The sequence below is a fragment of the Canis lupus genome, chromosome 6 (genome assembly GCF_011100685.1).
Source record: "Canis lupus familiaris isolate Mischka breed German Shepherd chromosome 6, alternate assembly UU_Cfam_GSD_1.0, whole genome shotgun sequence".
In the NCBI taxonomy this organism is placed as follows: domain Eukaryota; kingdom Metazoa; phylum Chordata; class Mammalia; order Carnivora; family Canidae; genus Canis; species Canis lupus.
Window position 1 is genome coordinate 16,121,842 of NC_049227.1, and position 21,359 is coordinate 16,143,200.

At 55.3% G+C, this 21,359-nt stretch overlaps 2 protein-coding genes across 6 annotated transcripts in view; one reads left to right on the plus strand and one right to left on the minus strand.

The window, feature by feature from the left end:
- ADAP1 (ArfGAP with dual PH domains 1) overlaps positions 1–2,623 on the plus strand; it is a 54,331-nt gene extending 51,708 nt beyond the window's left edge. For both annotated transcript variants that reach the window (XM_038539698.1, XM_038539699.1), the window contains exon 11: positions 39–2,623. In XM_038539698.1, the coding sequence (XP_038395626.1) occupies positions 39–67 (29 nt within the window). In that variant the 3' untranslated portion in view covers positions 68–2,623. The remainder of the gene's footprint in view (positions 1–38) is intronic.
- Positions 2,454–21,205, minus strand: GET4 (guided entry of tail-anchored proteins factor 4). Of its 4 annotated transcripts, none has more exons than XM_038539697.1 (10): positions 20,473–20,532; positions 19,924–20,086; positions 16,104–16,182; positions 15,673–15,754; positions 15,018–15,167; positions 9,564–9,702; positions 8,119–8,259; positions 7,944–8,019; positions 7,710–7,782; positions 2,454–3,292 (listed from the first exon to the last, which is right to left on the minus strand). In XM_038539697.1, the coding sequence occupies exons 2-10, from the start codon at positions 20,067–20,069 to the stop codon at positions 3,207–3,209; spliced, it is 972 nt and encodes a 323-aa protein (XP_038395625.1). In that variant the 5' UTR covers positions 20,070–20,086; positions 20,473–20,532; the 3' UTR covers positions 2,454–3,206. The 4 variants fall into 4 exon arrangements, with proteins under 4 accessions (XP_038395625.1, XP_038395622.1, XP_038395624.1 ...); XM_038539694.1 differs by lacking the exons at positions 19,924–20,086; positions 20,473–20,532 and adding exons at positions 16,470–16,692; positions 19,267–19,306; XM_038539696.1 differs by lacking the exons at positions 19,924–20,086; positions 20,473–20,532 and adding an exon at positions 20,994–21,205.
- Between the last annotated feature and the right edge of the window lie 154 nt (positions 21,206–21,359).

Sequence of the window (21,359 nt, forward strand, 5' to 3'; positions counted from 1 at the left end):
ATGTGGCTGTGACACGCCTGGATGCTGTTCTTTTCCAGTGGAAGCCCACTTCAAGCATAAACCCTAACAAGAGGTGGTTCTGGAGGCCCGAGGGAGCCGGACTCGCTGGAAGTGTCCATCGAGGAGGCAGCGGCCAGCCTGGAGGGCCGGCAGATGGAGGAACCGGCGTCCGGGCCCTGCGCTAAGGGGCAGCCCCACACACGGCCAGGTGGGGCCTGAGCTTTAGCCACTAGGACCTGTTTCTCGGGACACTCGCTGCAGGCCACCGGCCTCTGACCCCACCGTGCTGCCGTCCCCGCCCCCTCCTTGCCCACTGGATCACCCTTCCTGAGGCCCGGGCCTGGCTCCGGGCAGCCCGGCAGCCCCTCACCGACTCCCCTGCCACCTGCCCACCTGAGCGGGACCCTGCCCGAGTGGGAGGCCGGGCTATGGGGACAGCGGGCGGCCTGCATGCCTCCCCTCCTCCAAGTCCCCTTCAACAAGTATTTATTGAGCACCTGCTGTGTGTCAGTCGTGGGGTCCTGGGTGCTAGCATGGGTGCTAGCAGCTGACCTGGCACGTGCATGAGGGTCCTGGGCTCAGAGGTACCCCTTGAGCTGTGGCTCCCACGTGCCATGGCCTCAGGACTGCCTGCCGGCTGGGCCCCACGTGCCTGGATCGGGAGGGAGAATGGAGGGTCAGCTCCTGTCTGCTGCCCCGCTCCACTGGCCTGACCTTGTGGCCACCGAGCCCTTGGAAGATAGAAGCCCAGAGTGGCCCCCACAGGACCCAGCATGCTGCTGGCCAGCCAGTACTTACAGCCACTGAGCCTCCTCCCCAGGTGCCCCTGGCTCTGTCCACCCTTGGGGGGTTGGGGGGGAACAGTGTGTTTAGATGGGGGGTACCTGCCGGGTGATCTGGGTGGCCCCCCAGCCCCCTTCCCATCCCCTAAGGCAGCCCTAGATTGGTCCTTGGGAAGACCAGGAAGGTGTCCCCAAGGCAGGTCCTATCCTGAAGTGAGGGGCCTCTTGTGTATGTCACAGGCTGGGGTGGGGGCTCTGGGTCCCCAGGAGGACCTAGCTGCTGGCCTCAGAGATATGCCAGGAAGTGGGGACACCCCTAGGAGAAGGGTACCCGACTCCCTGCTATACCTGAGCACAGGGCTCCCCTGCTCAGACTCATGTAAACCTGGACTGGGGCGGGGCAGCTGCAAGTCAAGAGAGGAACACGAGCTCCCCATCACCCCCATCTCAGCCCTGACTCTGCCAAGCAAAGGCTGACAGCTGGGCCGGGGGTGTGAGGACTGTCACGGGGTCACCCAGGGCCCCAGCCCAAGTCCTTGAGGCCCCACCCCCTCCAAGCAGGTGCCTCCTCCCCAGCCAAGACAGACACTACCACCCACAATCGCTGGTCTGTCTTACCCTCTTCTAGTCAAGTAAATTCAAGCCTCAGAGGCAGGAGGTCTCATTCTGGGTGGAACCTGAAGGTCCCCCTGGAGCACCGGTCCCCGTGGGGAGCAGCCCTAGTCACAAGTTCTCGGGGATTGGTTTTCTAGACCCTCTCTACCCAGACACAAGGGTGCTGTGCCCAAGACACTAACATTTTAAAAAGAAACATTTTAGCACTGGCGGAAGAATTTCTCTACGGTGGAAGCTCACGGCTCAGCAAGGGTGGTTACTGTGCTTACCTCACACACCTCGGCGTGGCGGGCTGCTTGTGCTTCTGGGGTCCGTCTCCCTTGTGCTCTGCAGTGGAGACGTGGGGAACACACGCCCGCCCGGCTACAAAGGGATGCTGTGGTTCCAGAAAGTGACAGCACCATTCACAACTGCATGAAACGCGGCAGGGCTCACAGGGAAAGCGGGGTCGGGTGCACGGCCTCAGAGTTGTCCCCCCGGGAGGGAGGTGTCCACATGCTGAGGGTCAGGACAGACGCCACTACCACTACTAAAGGAGTGGGGCGGGACACCAGGTGTGCATGGGTATGTGGTCTGTGTTCATCTACAGAGTTTGGGCAAAATCACACATAAAAACCTGCGTTTTGTTCCAACTTCCCTCCCGCTGACTGCGCTGGACGCATTCTGTGGTTTCAGAACAAGCATCACAGCACAAGCCGGCTGTCCGTCGCCCCAGGGCCTGCCCCTTGCAGGGACTCCCTCCAACACTACCCTCTCCTGAGAGGTTCTCTGGGCAGTTTGTGGGGGGGCTCAGCACTCTCCTTCCCCCACCCCATGGCCTGGGTGCAGAACCTGCCACAGTGCAGGAACCCACTGGATTTGGTTTCTCACATGCAAATAAGCCACCGCTGTGTAGTTACATGCAGATCACGAGACTGTCCCGACACTGGCCGTGTGTGGCTGTTCACAGCACCCACTGTGGGCACGGTCTGCACAGACTCGGCCACCACTGGCCTCGGCACCCGCTCCCGCCCACCGGACCCAGGAGCTCACTCAGAAAGGACGAGCGCTGCAAAGCCCAGTATAAAGGATTTATTTAAACTCAACAAGTAACACAAACCTTCCTTTAAATTCCATTTACAGTCAATAAAAGTGTGTATCTCACTCCTTCCCATGCATGATCACTGTGTATTAATCTACAACTCTTATTTTAATTGTGAAAAAATAAAGTGTTTCCCCTCTTGTCATTGCTCTGGGAGCATCTGGTATAGCGTCAGTGAGAAAGGGCAGGTCTGCTCGCTCCTGGACTGGTTAATTGGTGAAAACCTACAACTCCAGGTCAAAGGAATCAATCACCCGAAGAAAATAAATACTGCATTACGAAACGTGGAAAGGACTCCTGATCCCTTTGTGAGACCCGTTCCAAATGGCCGTGGCCTCGGGGTGCGGCACAGAGCAGCCGCCCAGATGCTCTCCGGGACACTGGTGGCCAGGCCACCACAGGATGTCCACAAGGGGCGGCTGGACAGCAGCCACCCCCCACACCAACCATGACGGGGTCAGGCCTATGGGCCTGCACCGGACGCCAGGTCGCCTCCCAAAGCAAACCAGACACAAAGGACAGGGAGAGGGTGGTAGCGCGGCAAGGCCTGTGCTTTATTGTGGGGCAGTCTGAAGATGCGCGTGCAGCCCAGCCAGCACGGCCACAGCACGCCGCGCGGCCCCGAGCCGGCGCGCAAATGCTGACGCGGCTACCACCGCCTCACAATGGGAGCCCCGAGTGTGAGGGCCCGGGGTCGGGGCGTCTTCATGCAGGCCAGGTGGACGGGGTCAGTCGAGCTCAATGGGGCTGCTGTCGTCCTGACTGTCCTCGCCCTCCTGCTCCGAGGCACCCATGAGGCTGCTCAGAAGGTTCCCTGGAAGCAAACGCAGGTGCCATCAGGGGCACAGCAGCTGCACACTGTCAGCACCTCCCTGCCTGGGGAATCCCACTTTCCGTGGCGCCGTGTTCCAGGGCTTTAATAGGTTGAGCAAACCCCCCACCACAAGTCTCTGGGAACACTCGGCATGTCTGCAAGGACCTGACAGCTGGGGAGAGACCCCAAGTGCCCATCGGGGGACACAGCACAGCACCTGGGACAGCCCTGGGGAGGTCACTGTTGAGCGGACACAAGCATGTATGTCATACAGGTGCACACTCCTACAAGCGTCCAGAAAGAGGTCAGGATGCAAGTTTCAAAGGCCACACGCAGAAATGGTGACCACTGTTGCCCATAGGAGCTGCCACCATTGACACTTTGCTTATCTATTTTTATTCGAAGAACAATGATTCAGTATAAATTCGGGAGGTCAGAAAGTCCCCTGAAATCAAACCATCATGAAAACAAATGGAAATGTGAACAATGTTCTCTGGACAGATCCAGGCGTATGAACTCAGGTCCAATGAACAAGCCACGAGCAGCCCGGATGCTAGAAGGGGCGAGTCTGAAGTTCTGGTGGGAAATGAAGGAACATGAGGTGCCAGGACACCCCATGGTGTGGGGCGAGGGCAGGACTGCAAGCTGAGACACGCAAGCACCACCTTGGCTTCGGATGCCCGCAGCCCCATCCAGGCCCGGGATGTGGCAGGAGTGTGGGGACACATGGTGGGGACGCCTTCACTAGACCAATCCTGACCCGCAGTTTACAAGAAGAAAGTCCAATTACCAACAACTTTTACAATGATCTCAGAGGACCTTTCCACAGAGTGCACTTTGGCCCAGAGAACACAAACACCCTGGCCCAACCCTGCAGGGCCCACGACGGGGGAGCCACATGGGTTCAGGCAGTGGGGTGGGAGCAGTGTCACCGACCTTTGTGGGACAAGCCCCCCCCACCTGAGCCTATCACCTGGGGCCACCTCAGGTCCAGCCAGAACACGGTGCAGTCAGTGTGGGGGGACGCAGACCCCTTACGTGGAACAGCCATCTATGTATCTGCAACGCCACTTCCAGAAGGAGGCTGAGGAAGGAAGCCACATGCTGCCTGGCCCTGCGAGACCTCTAAACGGCTGGACAGGTTTAGGTGCATACGGGTGAACTACAAACTCCGTGAAATAGGATGTACCTGCTCAAAAGTAACACCACACTCAAGCTCAGAAAAGCCACTTTCAGATGAGAGGACTACACTGGCTGCGGACCTGGTGGAGGCAAGAAGTTTGTATGAGACCCCACGGAAGGCCACACCATGTCGCCATCCAGGCAGACGAGGGGCAGAGGCCTGGCCTTGATGCACAGGGTCACAAACCTGGCCTCTAACGCCCACTGAGACTAAATCACGAAGACATGGACCATCTGAAGGGGCCTATGAACGAGGAAGGAGATGGGATCAGACATTGGAAATTCCCAAGAAAAGCCTTGGCCCTGATGGCTTTACTGGTGAATTCTACTCCACATTTAATAACCAACACCAATCCTCTTCAAGCTTTGCAAGAGAACTGAGGAGGGAGCACCTCCCAACTCATCCTATGGGGCCAGCATAACCCCAAAGATACTACGAGAAAGCCACAGACCAGCATCCCCTGTGAACACGATGCCAACACCTTCAGCAGGCAACTGGAGAACAGGGCTCGGCAGCATGTGAAGGACGATGCACCACAACAAGGGGCTTCGTCTGTGGAGTGCACAGAGGGCTCCCTGTGAACACCTGCCAGAGTGACGCACCACGTCAGCAGAACCAGGGGAAGCCCGCACAATCGTCTATCTCAGCTGATGCAGGAAGAGCATTTGACTACACCCAACGCTCCCATAAAAGCACTCAACAAACCAGAAACAGGAGGAACCGCCTCCACACAATCACCGCCGTCTCTGAAAACCTTACGGCAAATGTAATCCTCAGTGGTGAGTAGGAACAAGGGGACGGTGCCTCCTCTCACCACCTCCAGTGCACCTAGTACTGGAAACTCTGGCCAAAGCAATCAGGCATGAGAATGAAGGAAGAGGCATCTACAGTGGAAAGGAAGAAGTAAAATGGTCTGTTTGCATGCGAGATGGTCTCATATGCAGAAAACCCTAAAGACTCCATGAAAGAGCTGTTAGAATAAGTGAATTCAGCAATGCAGCAGGATACAAAGTCAGCACACAAAAATCAGCTGTGTTTTTCTATGTCAACAATGAACAATCTGAAAAGGAAATTATAAAGTCATAAATAAATGGAAGTACTTCCCGTGTCCACAGATTAGAGGACTGGACTTGCTGCTAAGACCAATGCCACCCAACGCCATCTACAGGGTCAATGCAGTCCCTGTCAAAATTCCAATGGTTTGTTTGCAAGAGAAGAAAAACTCATCCTTAAATTTATATGGAACTGCAATGGACTCAAACAGCCAAAATGATCTGGTAAAAGAACAAAACTGGAGGGCTCGCATTTCCTGATTTCAAAACTTATTACAGAGTAGTAACAGCAGTGTGGCGTCCACAAACAGCCACAGGCCCACAGAACAGAAGACAGAGCCCAGATACAAGCCCACATGCATAGGAGTCAAACAGTGTCTGACAAGGTCATGAGACCACGCAGCGGGGAGAGGATGGTATCTTCAGCAAACAATGCCAGGACACTGGACCCCTACCTCACACCATGTACAAAACCCCTCTACTAAATGGATCAAAGACCTAAAGGTAAACCCTAAAACAGTGCAACTCTTAAAAGACGACACTGGGCCAAAGCTTCCCAGCACCGAACCAGACGATGACTTTATGGATGGGACACTAAAGGCAAGAGCAATGGAGAAGAAACAGATAAACTGGACTTCATGAAAACTTAAAATTCTATGCATCAGAAGGCAATACCCACAGAGAGAAAAGGCAGAGGAGTGTGGAGGGCGTGAGCAGGCTGAGCACAGGATTTTTAGGACAGAAACCACGCTGCAGGACTCTCTAGTGGTGGCCATGTGTCTAAACCTATAAACGTACAGTATCAAAAGTGACCCCCAACATAAACCATAAACTTCAGGTGCTGTGTCCATGTAGGGTTATCAATTTTAACAAAATTACCGCTCTGACCAGGGTGCCTGTAACTGCTGTGAGGGCATAACTTCCTCTTTATCTCACTATGAAGCTAAAATTGCTTTTACTTATTTAAAGACTTAGTTAAGAAAGAGAGCGAGAGAGCGCACGTGCACATACAAATGTGAGCAGGAGGCGCAGGGAGAAGAATCCCAAGCAGGCTCCGTGTTGAGCATGCAGCCCAATATGGGGTTCAATCTCATGACCTGAGCTAAAACCAAGAGTTGGACGCTTAAACCAAGGGTCAGACTGAGCCACCCAGGGCCCCGCTGAAACTACTTTTAGAAAACAGTCTTTAAAACAAATGGCAATCCACAGAATGAGAAAAAATATTTCAGAATTTTATATACGATAAGGGATCGACACCTAGTATAGAGAACTCACCAACCTGACTTAAAACATGACTTGAATGGACACACAGACACACAAATGGCTCATAAGCACAAGAAATGACATCACTAATCATCAGGGCGACGTGGGTCAGAGCCACAGTGAGACACCCACAACGGAGTCCTAGACAAAGTGAGTGTGGGCGAGGACATGGAGAAACTGGAGCCCTGCACACAGCTGGGAAAGGCAGTCTGGCAGCATCTCAAAAATTAAACAGTTTCGATGTGACCCAGCAATCCCAGGGTGTATCACCCAAAGCACTGGATGCAGGGGCTCAGATATACACCCCCCGTGTTCACAGCAGCATTATAGAGTCCATCATGGAAAGATGGGTAACACAGTGGGATCCGTCCACACAATAGGTCACTGTTCAGCCTCAGAAAGAAGGACACCTGCCACCACAGGGATGCACCCTAAGGACGTGAGGCTGAGTGACACAAGCCAGACGCAGGACACACGTGGGGACCCTATGCACACGAGGTCCCGGTGTCTTAAGACTCACAAAGAAAGTAGATGGCAGGGCTGGGGGAGAGGGCAGGGGTCAGTGTGTCACGGGGACAGAACATTCTGGAGCCGGATAAGGAGAAGGCAGCCCAGCAGTGGGAATGTACTCGGTGCCCCACAAGTGGACACTGAGAAATGGTTAAACAGCAAATTTTAAGACATGCATGTTTTACCAGAATAAAAAAGCAATCTGCCTTGATTCTGTGGCCAACGGAGAGGGAGCCCTAGGAATGACAGAGCCTCTAGGCTGGGTTTGGCTGGCCCGAGATGTGGGGCCCCCAAAAAGCAGCATGAGCATGCCCGGCAGTGCCAGGGGAGAGACCCAGTGCGGGCCGGGTGTCACACAGCCAGGCCCACTGTGTGCCCTCCCAGTGGGTGCCCCCTGCTCCCATCTTACCTAGCAAGCCCCCGTAGGACGACGTCTGCTTGGGTGGCACACCGAAGAACAGCTGCCCTATCCTGTCGAGGTACTGGAGGAGGCAGGGGCATGGGGTTACTGTGGGGCTGGAACATGCTGGATGCACAAGACCTCCCCCCACCCTCATCTCAGGTCCTGTCCTGTCCCTGAGGGCCACACAGGGACTGGGGACGTCTCCTCTCCAGCGGCTGCCCAGCCCCACCCACCACTCACCTCATTGTACATTGGGTCCCGCCGGAGGGACGGCTGGTACTGCTCACACAACACTGTGAACACCGTCAGTTTGCCTCTGAAACAAGACAATGGGGCACACAACTCTTTCCAAGTGAAAATCACAGAACAAGAAAAGCGCCCGTGCACACCCCCTGCACACGCAGGGAAGACTCACCCGTCTACAGCCAACAGCAGAAACCAGATGAAGTTGAGCAGGGGCTGCACGAATGGAGGGCCGTTCTCAATGGACGGGTGTTTCTGCGTGTATGTTGTGAACACCACTGACGCACTGCTTTTGTTTTTTAAACAGAGAAACCTGGAAGTCATATCCTAGTAAGAGGGATGCTGAAGGAGGAAATGGCAGCACTTCTACAGAAGCTCACATGCTCGCTGGACACAGGGTGCCTCCAAGGGTGCAGAAAGCTGTCTGACAGCCCCCGGGCCACCTGCCCGCATGATCCCGCAGCTCTGGTGGCCTGAGGAGTTGCCGGACCAGGCTTGATGCTCAGATGAGCTGCCCCCGGTGAGCAGGGCACCTCATGATTCCCACAATTTACAGATGAAGAGATTAAACTGGGGAAGGTGACCATGTCCAAGGTCCAGAGCTACGACACTGCAGGGAGTTCTTGGGACTACAGCCTGTTTGCACCCATCAGGCCCGTCTGCGTGAGCAGTCAGCCCAGGGACCCCTGGGAATGAGGCCGAGGGTGCCCCCAGACACTGTGCTGGGTGGGACGACATCCCCACAGTGGGATTTCACCATGAGGAGGCCTCCAACTTGTGACAGTATAGGGAGGGACCTACGAGAAGGTGTTTGGTGGACTCCAGGGACTCTGCACCATATGCCACATGGCCAGGGGCAGGGAGCTCTGGGGTCTGAGAAATGTCTCCATTTTACGGTAGCAGACACCAGCAACATGTCACTGTGTGGCGGACGTGGAAACTCTGAGGTGCTGTCAAGTACAGCAAGCATTCTGTGACCCCAACCTCTTTAAACTCGTAAGATGCTCCCTATCTCAATCCCTGGCCACCAAATCCAAGTGTTTCTTCAGTTAGAGCACACTTGAGACGTCTTGAGCTCAGGCGGGTGGTGTGGGCCCACTGGAGTGCTTACTGCAAACCCTCCCTCCTGTGCTGAGGGTGCCAGCACCACCCTGGTCCTCAAGGAGGAGGAGGAAGCGAGGAGGCCTGAGGGGAGGAGGACAGGCTCGGGCTGCAGCAGGGGGTGGCGCTGGGGCATCACCACCCTCGCACGAACCCTTCAGACACACGAGATGTCTGGGAAGGTAGAAGCAGCCTCAGGAAAGCTGCAAAAGCACGCACACTCCTCATTCCAAGACACCCGTCAAGTTTATCAAATACATGTGCCCTACAAAAAATAGTGGCCTGATATTAAAAAAGCCAAAAACAGGGAAAAGGCAATGTGAGAAAACAGAAGCTGGGCGGAACGCTCGTTCAGAACACTCACTTCCCTGCTGCCTGACTGAGGTCTCACCAGTCAGCCCAGGGGAGTCAAGGGGATAGCGTGCAGTGTCCCTGACAGGTCTGCGCAGGCACAAGAGATGGAGCCCCGGGCAGCTGTGCCAGCCCAGATGTGACCGAGTAAACGTGGGTACCTACTGTAGCACCGCCTGGGCCACGAACATGTCCACCTCGCTGCGGAAGCCTCTGGAGGTCGAGTACTCCACCAGCATGTGGGCGCAGCCTTCGCCATCCGCGGAGTGCAGGAAGTGGTACCGGGACTCACAATAGTTCTGCTCTACAGAGGGAAGGGGGGGCACCGACGAAGAGAGACAGGTCAGCGTGCGGTCCCCTGCTCGCATTCACCTGCCTTCACTCTGCATACCTGGTCCACGCATGGGGCAAACACACACAGTGGGGGAGGGCGGGCTTCTAGCTGAACTGCTCTGCCCCGGTGCTCAGGGTCCCTGAGTCTGTGCTCATGTGAGCAGACCCACGAGGAATGGCCCACAGGGGACCCTCGGACTCACATGGCGGTAGTTCCATATGCTTCTGATGAAATGAGATGCAAGGCACACTGACCTCCACACGCAAATGCCCTGAATCTCGTGTGGCAGCTAGGACCAGGTCAGGCCACCTGTTCTCTCAAGAGCCTCATGGCCCCCGCCCTCCTGACACGCATGTGCTGAGCCCTTGGCTGGCCAGCCCTCCTGCCTCCTCCAAGGCATGTTCCACGTCCACAGATTCAATCACCATGTTCACGGTCCATCCCCCCCGAAAAGGCAGAGCTCCCCCTAGGCAGGGGAAGAAGACCTTCTGGATGAAAGTCCCTGTGAGGAGGGATAGGTCCTGCGTGCAGCAGGAACACGTCTCATCCCCACGGTGGCCCCAGAGGAGACCAGGGGGTCCCCCTCAACATGGGGTCACCTGGGAGCTAGTCAGTAATATGGAATCTTGGGCCCCAAACTGGAACCTGTGCCCCAACAGGTAACTCAGTGACATGCTCATCTCAGGGGCCTGTCACCCTGTTCCCTGTGGCTACACCTTTCAGCAAGGCATGAGACTTTAGTGCTAACAGCACAGCAGGGGACAGGCTCCTCCAATGCTCAACTGTTTGTAAGCGTTTGTTTAAAAAAAAAAACGACAAAAATCCCAATCTTCCCAACATCAGTAAATGACTCAGGCTGTAAACCTACTCTCCCCACTCATCACCCAAAAATCTGCTACCCCGCACACTGCGGATTCAACACCCCACCCCTCCATTTCTGGCTGCCAGAGCTACAAAGGCGTGCTCAGCAACCAACCAAGCACAGGACACCCAGAGTAGCAGGTGGGCCGAGGCAGAGACCCAGACTACCTCCCCACACCCGGGCTTGTCTCCTGGAGCAGACTGGCCCACGCCCCTGTCCTGCTCACAAGCCACCTGGTTCCCATGCATGTCCAAGGCTGAGGCCCCGTGCCTTAGCTGCCTGACACCTTCTACTGGGAACACCTGCTCCTGCCTGGGCACAGCTGCCCTCCAGACCTCGGCACCAGCTCTCAGTGCCCAGCACACTGCCTTTAGGACCTCAGAATAATTCTGATTCCACATTTCTTTGTGTACCTGTGCTGTTTTGCCTCTCCTCACTCCCTTGGACCCCTCAAAATAACCTTTTGGTTTTAGAGTATCATAGAAGAAAAATTAGGCAAAACTACACCCACATTCTGTCTAAGCACACAGCTCCCTCCAAGAACTGGACTGGTACCCTTGCAGGAGCATCTTGGGCCAACTGTGGGCTCAGGTCCAGACCACCACAACAAAGCAAGTTCTGCAACAAAGTAAATCAAACTTTCCGGCTTCCCAGTACACATAAAAGCTATGCTGACACTAAAGTCTGATAAGTGTGCAAGAGCACGGTCTGAACACCAGGTGCTAAGAAATGGTAATCACCACCTGAGCTTTTGGGGACTTCTTCTCTATTTGCTGGTGGAGGGTCGTGCCTTGACGATGGTGGCTGCTGACCAATCAAGGTGGTTGTGCTGCAGGCTGTGGTGGTCGTGGCAAGTTCTTTAAAATGATGTCTGCTGCACTGAAGGACTCTTCCTTTCACGAGGGATTTCTCTATAGCATGTGATAACCTTGTACCAACAGGAGAACTTCTTTCAGACTGGGTGTCCTCTCAAACCCTGCTTCTGTTTTATCAGCTCAGTTTATGTGATTTGTCACAGCATCTTCACCAAGTGTGGATTCCATCTCAAGAAACCACTTCATCCATAAGACGCATATCCTCGTCCATTAAAGTGTGAGATGGTAGTAGTTCAGTCCCACCTTCACGCTCTTCTGATTCTAGTTCTCTTGCCATTTCCATCACATCTGCAGTGACTTCCTCCACAGGGTCTTGAACCCCCTGAAGTCATGCATGAGGGCTGGAGTCAACTTCTAACAAACTCTAGTCACTACAGATATTTTGACCTCTTCCTATGAATCAAGGGTGTTGGTGTTCTTAGGGGCATTTACAATGATGAATCCTTTCCGAAAGTTTTCAATGGGCCTTTCACAGAACCATCAGAGGACTCCCTGTCTGTGGCAGCAATAGCCTTGTGAAATGTATTTGTTAAATAATAACACTTGAAGGTTGAAACGACTTCTTGATCCATGCGCTGCAGAATGGATATTGTGTCAGGCATGAAAACATTTATCTTGTTGCCCATCTCCATCAGAGCTCTTGTTTGACCAGGCGCAGTGTCAGTGAGTAGTCATATCTTGATAGGAAGCTTTTTTTCCTCAGCAGGTCTCAAGAGCAGGCTTAAAACGTTTAGTAAACCATGGTGTAAGTAAATACACGGTCATCCAGGCTTTGTTGCTGGATTTACAGAGGACAGGGAGAGTAGATTTAGCATAATGCTTAAGGGCCCTAAGATTTTCAGCATGCTAGATGAGCATTGGCTTCAACTTAAAGTTACCAGCTGTATTAGCCCCTGACAAGAGAGTCAGCTTGTCCACTGAAAACAAGCACTGACTTCTCTCTAGGTACAAAAGTCCTGAAAGTCCTAGACAGCATCTTCTAATATCAGACTGTTTCATCTACGCTGAAATCTGCTGTTGAGTGCAGCCACCTTCAGTAATGATCTCAGCTAGATCTTCTGGGTCACTTGCTTATCATGCACCTAGAGGGTTACAGAGAAGGCTTCCTTCCTGAAACCTCATGAACCAGCCTCTGCTGCTTCTCCCTCTTTCTGCAGCCTCCTCACCTACCTTAGCCTTCGTTCACTACTTGGCTGTTTGGTGCAGAGGCCTGGCTTTCAGCCTACCACAGCTTTGGACAAGCCATCCTCATTGAGCTTAACCATCTGTAGCTTGTTATTTAAAATGGGAGACACATGACTCTTTTTTTCACTGGAACATGAAGAGGCCACTGTAGGGTCATGAACCAGCCCAATTTCAATACTGCTGGCTCTCAGGGAATAGGGAGACTCAAAGAAAGGGGGAGTCATAGGACCGGCTGGTCGGTACAGCAGTCAGCACACAAACATTTACTGATGAAATTCACCCTCTTCTAGGAACACAGTTCCTGGCACCCCAAAACTTAAAATATCAAGGATCCCAATCACAGATCATTGTAATAAATTATAATGAAAAAGCCTACAATGATCACTAGAATTACTGACTGTGCCAGAGACACCAAGCGAGCAAGTGCTGTTGGAAACATGGGTGACAATAAACTTGCTCAAGGCAGAGTAGCCACAAACCCTCCATTTGTAAAAGATGCGGTATATGTGAAGTGCAGCAGAATGAAGTATGCCTGAATGATGGAATACCACACAGCAAACGTGCCATGTGGATGCAAGCTGTGGAGAGCAAACCAACACGGCAGCAGGTGGCTCCGCCTCATCAGACGCACCTGCCTGGAGCTCCCACTCCACCACCCCAGAGGGAAGCCTGGTTGTGGGCCTGTCCTTGGGCGCTACAACAATGTGGACACGAGCCGTGGACATTCTGGGGGAGGACAGGACATGGAGTCTGTGCTTCTCTCACTCGGGATTTGTGCCTCAAGCACTATGTGTAATTGCTATATTTTGAATTTTAAAATCATACTATTAGACATACATGCCCTGTAACTGGCTCTTAACCAGTGAAGCCTCTGAAGGACTGCTGAAGCATAAGTTTTGCTTCTCAGCCAGGGACACAGGGTCATGTTCCACTTTCTGCCTGGCATCTCCCCACACACTCCACAAATACAGACTGGGCCAAAGGAGTGCTAAATAAATGCTCGCTGGCAACACGGGTTTGCCATAGGCGCTCCTGACTGCAGATCCGGCTGCCCGGGGAAGATGAGGCAAGAGTCTAGGGCAGGGGCCTTTGGGGCTCCCCACCTGCCCCCCACCAGGCTGGTCAGCACAGATGGCTTCCTGCCGAGAGGTTTCCTGGCAACGGCAGTGAGAGCTGGACACCCCAGCATCCTTAGGGTGGGATAGACAGAAAGTACACAGGCACCACGCTAGCTGTGAAGGCTGGGGTGGCCCAGGTATGGAGGAATGTGCGCCAGCAGGGGAGGGAGCCCACACTCGCCTTGGCCCAGAGGTGCCAGCTGCTCTCTCAGGCCCCACGTCCTCCTTCCTCCTTGAGTAGGAGTGTGGAAGGAATTCTACCCTCCAAGAAACGTCCTCAACAGTCTGGCCTGTGAATTCATTTCATCTTACAGGGTGAGGGTAGGGGTGGCATGTCAGTGTGGAGGGGGATGGAGGAGCCTCCTGCCTCGTGGGTCACGGGGTGGGGGGGCACACGGCGGAGTGAGCGCCATGGCCCACAGGGGAGATGGGAGGAGGCCACATATGCTCACACAGCAGGCTTCCCAGCTGGGTTCGTGGCAAGCGCCCACCACACGTGTGCGTGCCACTGCACAAGAAGCAAAGCAGGAAGGTGTCCTGGGCCCATGGGCTATGGAGGAGACTGACCACCTCCTATGATCTGTCTGACCACCATGCCACTTGCTGGAATGAGGCTGTTTCCAGGAGGAGCTTGCTGTCACAGAAGTTACTGGCAGAAGGTCACCTTCAAGCAAAGGAGGCTGCCCCTCTGCTCCCACCAAGGCACCTGCCAAACATCACCTCCCTTTCGCCTGCCCCCAACCCAGTGGGCAGCCGCTAACACCAGAGCACACAGGTGGACCCCCGGGACGGCTGACACAGTGTGAATGAGCTTCCTGCACAGTGCTCTTAGAATCTTCTGAACAAATGCTGTTCCAGGGCACCCAACCAAATGCCTTTTCCTGTGCCTGAGCAGCAGACTCAGAGCTCCGGGTGTGAAGCGCACCCAGAAACTGCCAGGAACCCCTTCGTAGACTGAATAGTCCCCACAAATACTTCTTCACATCTATCTTAGCTTCTGAGGAAGAAAATACAGAGCACAGTGCCCTCAGAGAACCAGTCTGGGGAGGACGTCCCAGAAAGGAAACTGGTTGGGGGACAGGGATGGCCAAGGCCGCCCCACGGAAAGCAGAATCTTCCCTCATTACTTGTGGCCCATGAGTTCAACACAAAAGCCAAAGGGGAGCATAAATAGGGATAGCTGTTCCTGGGGCCGCCAGCGCCTACCACCAAGAGATGCTCTGTGCATGGGGGTACTGGGCCTACCTTTCCACAGGGTGAGGGCCAGCAGTTGGTGGAGCCGAGGGTGACCCAGTTTCCCAGATCCTCCACTGGACCACTTCAGGGCTCGAGACACAAAAGCCACCCGCTCTGGAGAATTTGGATCCATCAAACTGAACAATTTAGCCAGATTTTCTAAAACAACACAAACACAGATTCTTACCCAAAGAAACAGTACTTCTCAGCTCTCTGTATGCTGCATCTTACAAAAATTCACTAAAATAAAAGTTACTTCACTTCAAAACCTGGGAATTGGCATGCTGTGGTGTCCTCGTGCATGTACCCCTCCTGCCCGCCAGGTCCCAGGGACCCTCAACCGACCTCTCAGCTGCAGAGCCAACAGCCACACACTCCTTTGTCAAGGAGCTGAGTGGAGGTGTGGGCTATAGCAGGGAGCTGGCCTACAGAGGAGGAAGGCCTGGGCAGGTAGGGAGGTAACATGCCGGAGTAGAGAGGCCAGGAGCAAGTCCCTCCTCCATCCTTCCAGCCAGGCAGCTCCTAAGAAGGACTTCCCCCATTGGACATTTACCACACAGGGCAAGCTGGGCAGCCAGGTGTCTGGGACACAACCAGAGCGTGTGTTTAGGGGTATCACTACTCCATGTGTGAAGGTACCTCATGCATAGTAAGAAAGCCTCACCCAACAGCTCATCGGCCACCTCGACTTCGGCCTTCTCCAGTGACTCTAAGACCAGCATGGACAAGTCCGCAGCACTGTTTTGCTACAAAACATGGAAGTGAGTTAGGATCACAAAAACAGAGCTCTGGCTGGTTCTCAGAAGACACGGCAAAGTTGGGTGGCTGCTCCGGTCTCCAGCTAGAAATGCATGGTGGTGCAAAGCTAAGGAGACTCCTTTGAGCCCAGAGCTCATGTGGCAGTGCATCCTGAAGGATGGAGACCCCAGCTGACATGCAGTGCACCCTCAGGTAGCACCCCACGACAATGAGGACACTCGCCCAGCCGTGGACAGCACCAAGAACAGTCCACGGTTCTCCACCACGCCTCTCCATGGATAGTTCTCTTCCAACCCGCAGGCCCCAAACAGAGAAAGGGACAAGCCCGCTGCGTACTTGGCCGTGGCTGAAGAACAGCAGCGCCCCTGAGCACATGAGCTCCCGTGCCTCTGTGTGCTTGCTCTGTGACATGTATCTGTAAGAGAGAGAAAAGGAGCAGAGCCCCAGTTAGGTCCAGTGAGGCAGATGCTTCAGTGCAGACATCCTCCAGACATCCTCCAACACACTCTCTTCATTACATTCACCCGACCCAATGGCTATAGTTTGGAGATTAAATGCTCAAGCTAAAATGAGTAAACATGAAAGCTTTACAAAGCAAACAATCCCGTACACACACTTGAAGGGATACAGGCCTCCTTCCAAAGATGGAGTGGAGCTCTGGTCTGTTTCCTGAGGCCCACCACCTCACCCAGTGGTCAGTACCCTGCCTGCTCTGAGTCTGTCCAGGCTCCACGTTGGGGTGCCCTTGGGCCCCGGCTGTCAGCAACTTGGGCCTCTGGGGACCAGCAGACCCATGTCCCACATCTGACAGCAGCGCTGGCAGGGATGCTGTCTGTGCCCAAACGTGCCTGGAGCAGCTCAAGGGTTTCAGCAGAAGGACCCAGAGAAAGCCTGGGTGACTTCCACCTTCCAGCATAGGCCGTGCCTGGGTGGAAGGAGGTGCATAAGGGATAGAGTGGCACACTGGGGCCCATCAAAGAACCAGGGGTCAAAGCAGTGCTCAGAGGCTGGGACAGTGGGAGCTCCTGGATGGAGACTCAGGGGGGACGGACACACAGCACTCACTGTGATGACTGCATCAACAGTCTCTGCTTTCCGGCTCCTGCCCCCGCACCACTAATGGAGGGCCCTTCCACCCTTTCCTACCCTTTCCCACTCTGAACACATTTCTCAGTTTCCTGAGCTGCAGACACAGAAGCACAGAGCAGCCAGAGCCTGACAAGTAACTAAACACAAACAACGGGATGATGATCCGCCTGCAACACACCAGCTGGGCCTGAGAGAAAGTCAGCAGGAAGCGGCTCTCCAAAGCTGACACTGGATTCACTGGCTGGAAGTTTAACTTCATGATCATCAGAAAAAAAATAGAACCAATCAGTCTGTGCCTCCTGGTCAAGACACAAAAACTAAAGAATAATACTATAGCAGCAGCACTGAGGTGCTACCAAGACAGGCAAACACCGAACATGCACACCTGGGAGCGTGCCTGCAGCTCCCCGGAGCAACAGGTCAGGTGGGAATATGAGTAGCCTGGCCGTTCAATTAACTACAGGAACAGGCTTTTCCTCAAAAAGGTTCCACAACCACACACCCTCCCCACCCCTGTCACATGCAGGGAAACCCCACACCCCAGGAAAGAAAACCTCCGCCAGCCGGGAGGGTACCCACAGGGCCTGCAGTTTCTGCAGCAGCACTGTTGTGAGCTGCGTCTCTCTCTCTTTCGCACGCTCACACAAACTACTCCCACACCAACCCAACTCATCCCAGTCTCATCCTGCTGGGAGCCATCCAGCACACGACCTGGGGCCAGCACTGCCACTGGCTATTCTGGAAAGACAAGTATTCAGAGGCACACCCCCTCATGCTGCCATCTGCGTGGACACATACACACTTATCCTAAGTGACCATCTTGCCAGCGAGCTGCTTACTTAAGAAGTGACCAAACCCCAGGCTCATCTGACACAGAGCAAGAGACCAACTCTCAGAACACCTGATGAAAGCAATTGCTAAGAAGCAGGTGACAGCAAATCCCTGGGATAACAGGGCCTGCTTTCAAGCACCCGACGTAACTCCCTTCCTGGGGCTAGGGGCCCAAGGGGGATGGGATGATGTGCCATTTCCAGCACCTGTCCCCTCCAGGTGAAATCACCTGTTGCGGTTTGAGGAAAGTCAGAAAAAAAAAAAAAAAAATAGTGAAAGGCAACCCTGAAAAATGAACGTGCTTCTTTCTGCAGAAGTCAGGGTATGGGAAGGGATTTAGTGTCTGGGTCCAAGGCCTGGGAGGGGGGCTGAGAGCAGGAGGAGCAAGAGCCCTCCAGCCAGGGCCCACGCACACAGCTCTGATGTCTGCACCCACACATGGAGCGTCAGCACACCTGGTGGGTGTGTGCTGCTGCCATCTCCCAGCTAACAACTGACTGCGGAGGGGGTCAGAGGGAGAGGGCTGAAGACTCCCCATGAGGCTCCATCCCAGGACCCTAGGATCACGACCTGAACCGAAGGCAGATGCTTAAGCCATGGAACCACCCACGTGCCCGCTTAAGTTTTTCTTTTAAAAATTTTCATTTGATTTAAGAGACAAAATCACACAAGCCTCAGAAAGGCCCTGAGGGGAGGCAGGCTGCTGCAGAGGCATCCCCAGGGGGTGATGGTGGTGGCATGGGCCAAGAGGCCCTCTGGCCATCCCACAAAACAGCCATGGAAGCCAGAAAGGGGATGGAGGATGACAGAGCACCAGTAACCCAACAGGCCTAGAAAACGGACTCCCTTCTCATCTTGGCGGAGGGAGGTCTGAAGACACTGGGCGGCCACCCACTGGCATCAGTACCATCGATGGGCCAGAGCCTCCAGCTAGCCGCTGGGACTCAACTGCTACCCACACCTGAGGCATGCACACCGACCAAGTCCAACCCACTGGACTACCCCATTCCATGTCCCCTTCTCCTTCAACGGCTGTGAAATACGACAATAAAATCAGGGCAATTTGGAGGCGCCTGGGGGGGTTTCCGTTCAGTGAAACATCTGCCTTCAGCTCAGGTCATGATTCTGGGGTCCTGGGATCAAGCCCCGTGTTGAGCTCCCTGCTCAGTGGGGAGCCTGCTTCTCTCTCTGTCTCCACCTGCTCTTCCCCCTGCTTGTGCTCTATCAAGTAAATAAATAAGATCTTTAAAATAAATAAAACCTTTTTTTATATGTAAAATAAATAAAATCTTAAAAAAAAAATCCAGCAATGCGGTAAACATAGCCAACAGGTGAACGGGTCACAAACTGTGGTCCACCAACACTACAGAACACCACTTGGCAACAGAAATGAGTTAATGCTTCACACATGGGTAAATCTCCAAATAATCATTCTGAGTTTTCAAAACATACAAAAAAAAGGATATGATTCCACTTACATTATATTCTAGAAAATGCAAATTAACTCATGGGGCCACAGAGAGCAGTGGCTGCATGGGGCCAAGGGGTATCAGAGAGATTCTGAGAGAGAGAACAGAACCTTTGTGGTGATGGATGTTCTCCATTAACTTGACTGGCAGCGGTTTCATGAGAGCATACGCACCAAAACTCTTCAAACTGCACGTTTCCTGTAAACACTTCGATATAAACATATAAAACCAAGAACCTGGGGTGACCCAGTAAATCAGACTTGTTCAGAGCCGCACACCCAGGAGGGTCTCAGTGAGGCTGGAGTCCCAGGTCTATGGGGATGGTACCCTGGGAGTCAAGGACAACTGGAGGCTAGTTCAGATGGGCCTTATGGATGGCCATGAATGCGACCATTAACTTCGTGCCCCGTGTGGCCAATGGCAAATGATTTACGGTCCCAACTCCCAAGAGGTGTAGGTGTACCCCAGATGCACCACAGGGGAGGCCAAGGCTGGTCACAGGTCACAGAGGACAGGTGAATTCCAAGCCACATCAAGGCCGGGCTGGCGGGGAGCCTGCCTTCCATCACCACCCCCAAACACACTTTGGCCAGAGAGCTGATCCCACACAGCAGAACTGTCTCTGAACAAGAAACACTGTTTATTTTTGGGAAGATCCAGTTTTGCTGATTAATCACCGGGGTGAACATCTACATAGCAATCCCAAGAACAGCAAGCTCCTGGGCCAATCTGGAGCACTGGGAAAGCTCCCCCTCAGATGCACGCACCTCGGGCTGGTGAAGATGCCAGACCAGGGAGGCCTGTGGCCAGCTTTGTTCACTCCTACCCCGTCCTCCAAGCCCTGGAGCTCGAGCATGCCCTGGACAGAACCGCAGAGTCCCAGAGCCTCCCATCCAACTTGTCGCTGATGCATAACAGGAAAGTCTAGGCCTGAAAGATGAACAGGCCCAGCCCGGTGGCCCATCAGTACCCTACCACTACGGCTTGGAGAGAAAAGGCCAGCTAACTGACTGAACCCCTGCACCTGTGGTTGGGGCCCACCCACACCGACCCCCGGGGCCGAGAGGGATCAGACCGTCCCACACACATCGCGACTCAGGTCACAGCGGCACCATGTCCCAACCTAGCCACAGCTACCGCGCAGCCCACACGAGGGTCACCACAGGCCATACACCTGCCGATGCGCCAGGGCCGCACGGAGAAACGCCCTTTATTTCAGCCCGCGTGGCGCTAGTCCTCCTGCACCTGCACGGAGTCCCGCGCCCCCTGCGTCCCAGCCCCCAAGACTCACTCCGGCCCCAGCCCCCGGGGCTCACCGCGCCCCAGCCCCCAGTCCTCGCTGCGCCTCCAAAGCCTCCTGCACCCCAACCCCGGGCACTCGCTGCGCCCCCGGAGCCCCCCGCGCCCCCTGCCCCCGGGGCGGGCCGCTTCCCCGGAGCCCTTGGCCGCGTAGGTGTGGGCGGCGCTCGCAGGCACGGCTGCTCCACCGCGGGGCAGGAGCACGTTTCCCCCGCACGAGCGAGGTGCTCGGGGCCGTAGACCCCGGGGCTCGGTCCGGGCGAGGCCGCGGATGGGCACCACCGGGCCGGGGGCCGGGCAGGGAAGGCCGGGGAAGGGACGCCGGGGCCAGGGTCGGAGCCAGGGTGGGGGCCCGCCCGGCGTCCCGGGTCCTCCGCCTCCCCGCCGCCCGCCTGCTCCCACCGCCGCGGCGACAGACAGCGGCGCGGGCCAATGGAGGCCCGGGGCGGCGCGGGGCGGCCAATGGGAGGCGGCCGGGGGCGGGGCGCCGGGCTCGGCGGAAAGCCCTGGAAGGCGGCGGCCGCGGCGCCGCGGCTACCTGAAGAAGAGGGTCCGGTACATTTGGTGCGCCTCGTAGTAGTCGCCCTTCTCGACGCTGGCGCGCAGCTTGCCCTCCACGCGCTGGACACCGCCTCGGTTCCGGGCGCCGTTCCGAGCGCTCTCCTGCTCGGCCATCGCCGCCGCCGCCATCGGGCCGGCGCTCCGCGCAGGGCTGACGCTGTCGCAGGCGCGGTCGGCAGCGCCTCTCGGCTTCCGTCCCGGCGGCCGCCCGACGCCCTCTACGGCGGCCCGCGAGGAGCTGCGCGCAGCTGCAGGCGGGCGCGCCGGCGGGCGGCCACGTGACCCGGGCGGGGGCGCGGAGCCTGCCGGGGGCCGCCACGTGACCGCGGGGCGGGGCCGAGCG

Coding starts and splice junctions, on each gene's coding strand:
- GET4 (XM_038539694.1), bottom strand. CDS start 19,291: ATGGAGAACATCCATCACCACAAAG. Junction 9,703..15,017: donor GGCCCTCACCCTGTGGAAAG/GTAGGCCCAGTA, acceptor TTCCCTCTGTAG/AGCAGAACTATTGTGAGTCC. Junction 3,293..7,709: donor GTCCTACGGGGGCTTGCTAG/GTAAGATGGGAG, acceptor GTTTGCTTCCAG/GGAACCTTCTGAGCAGCCTC.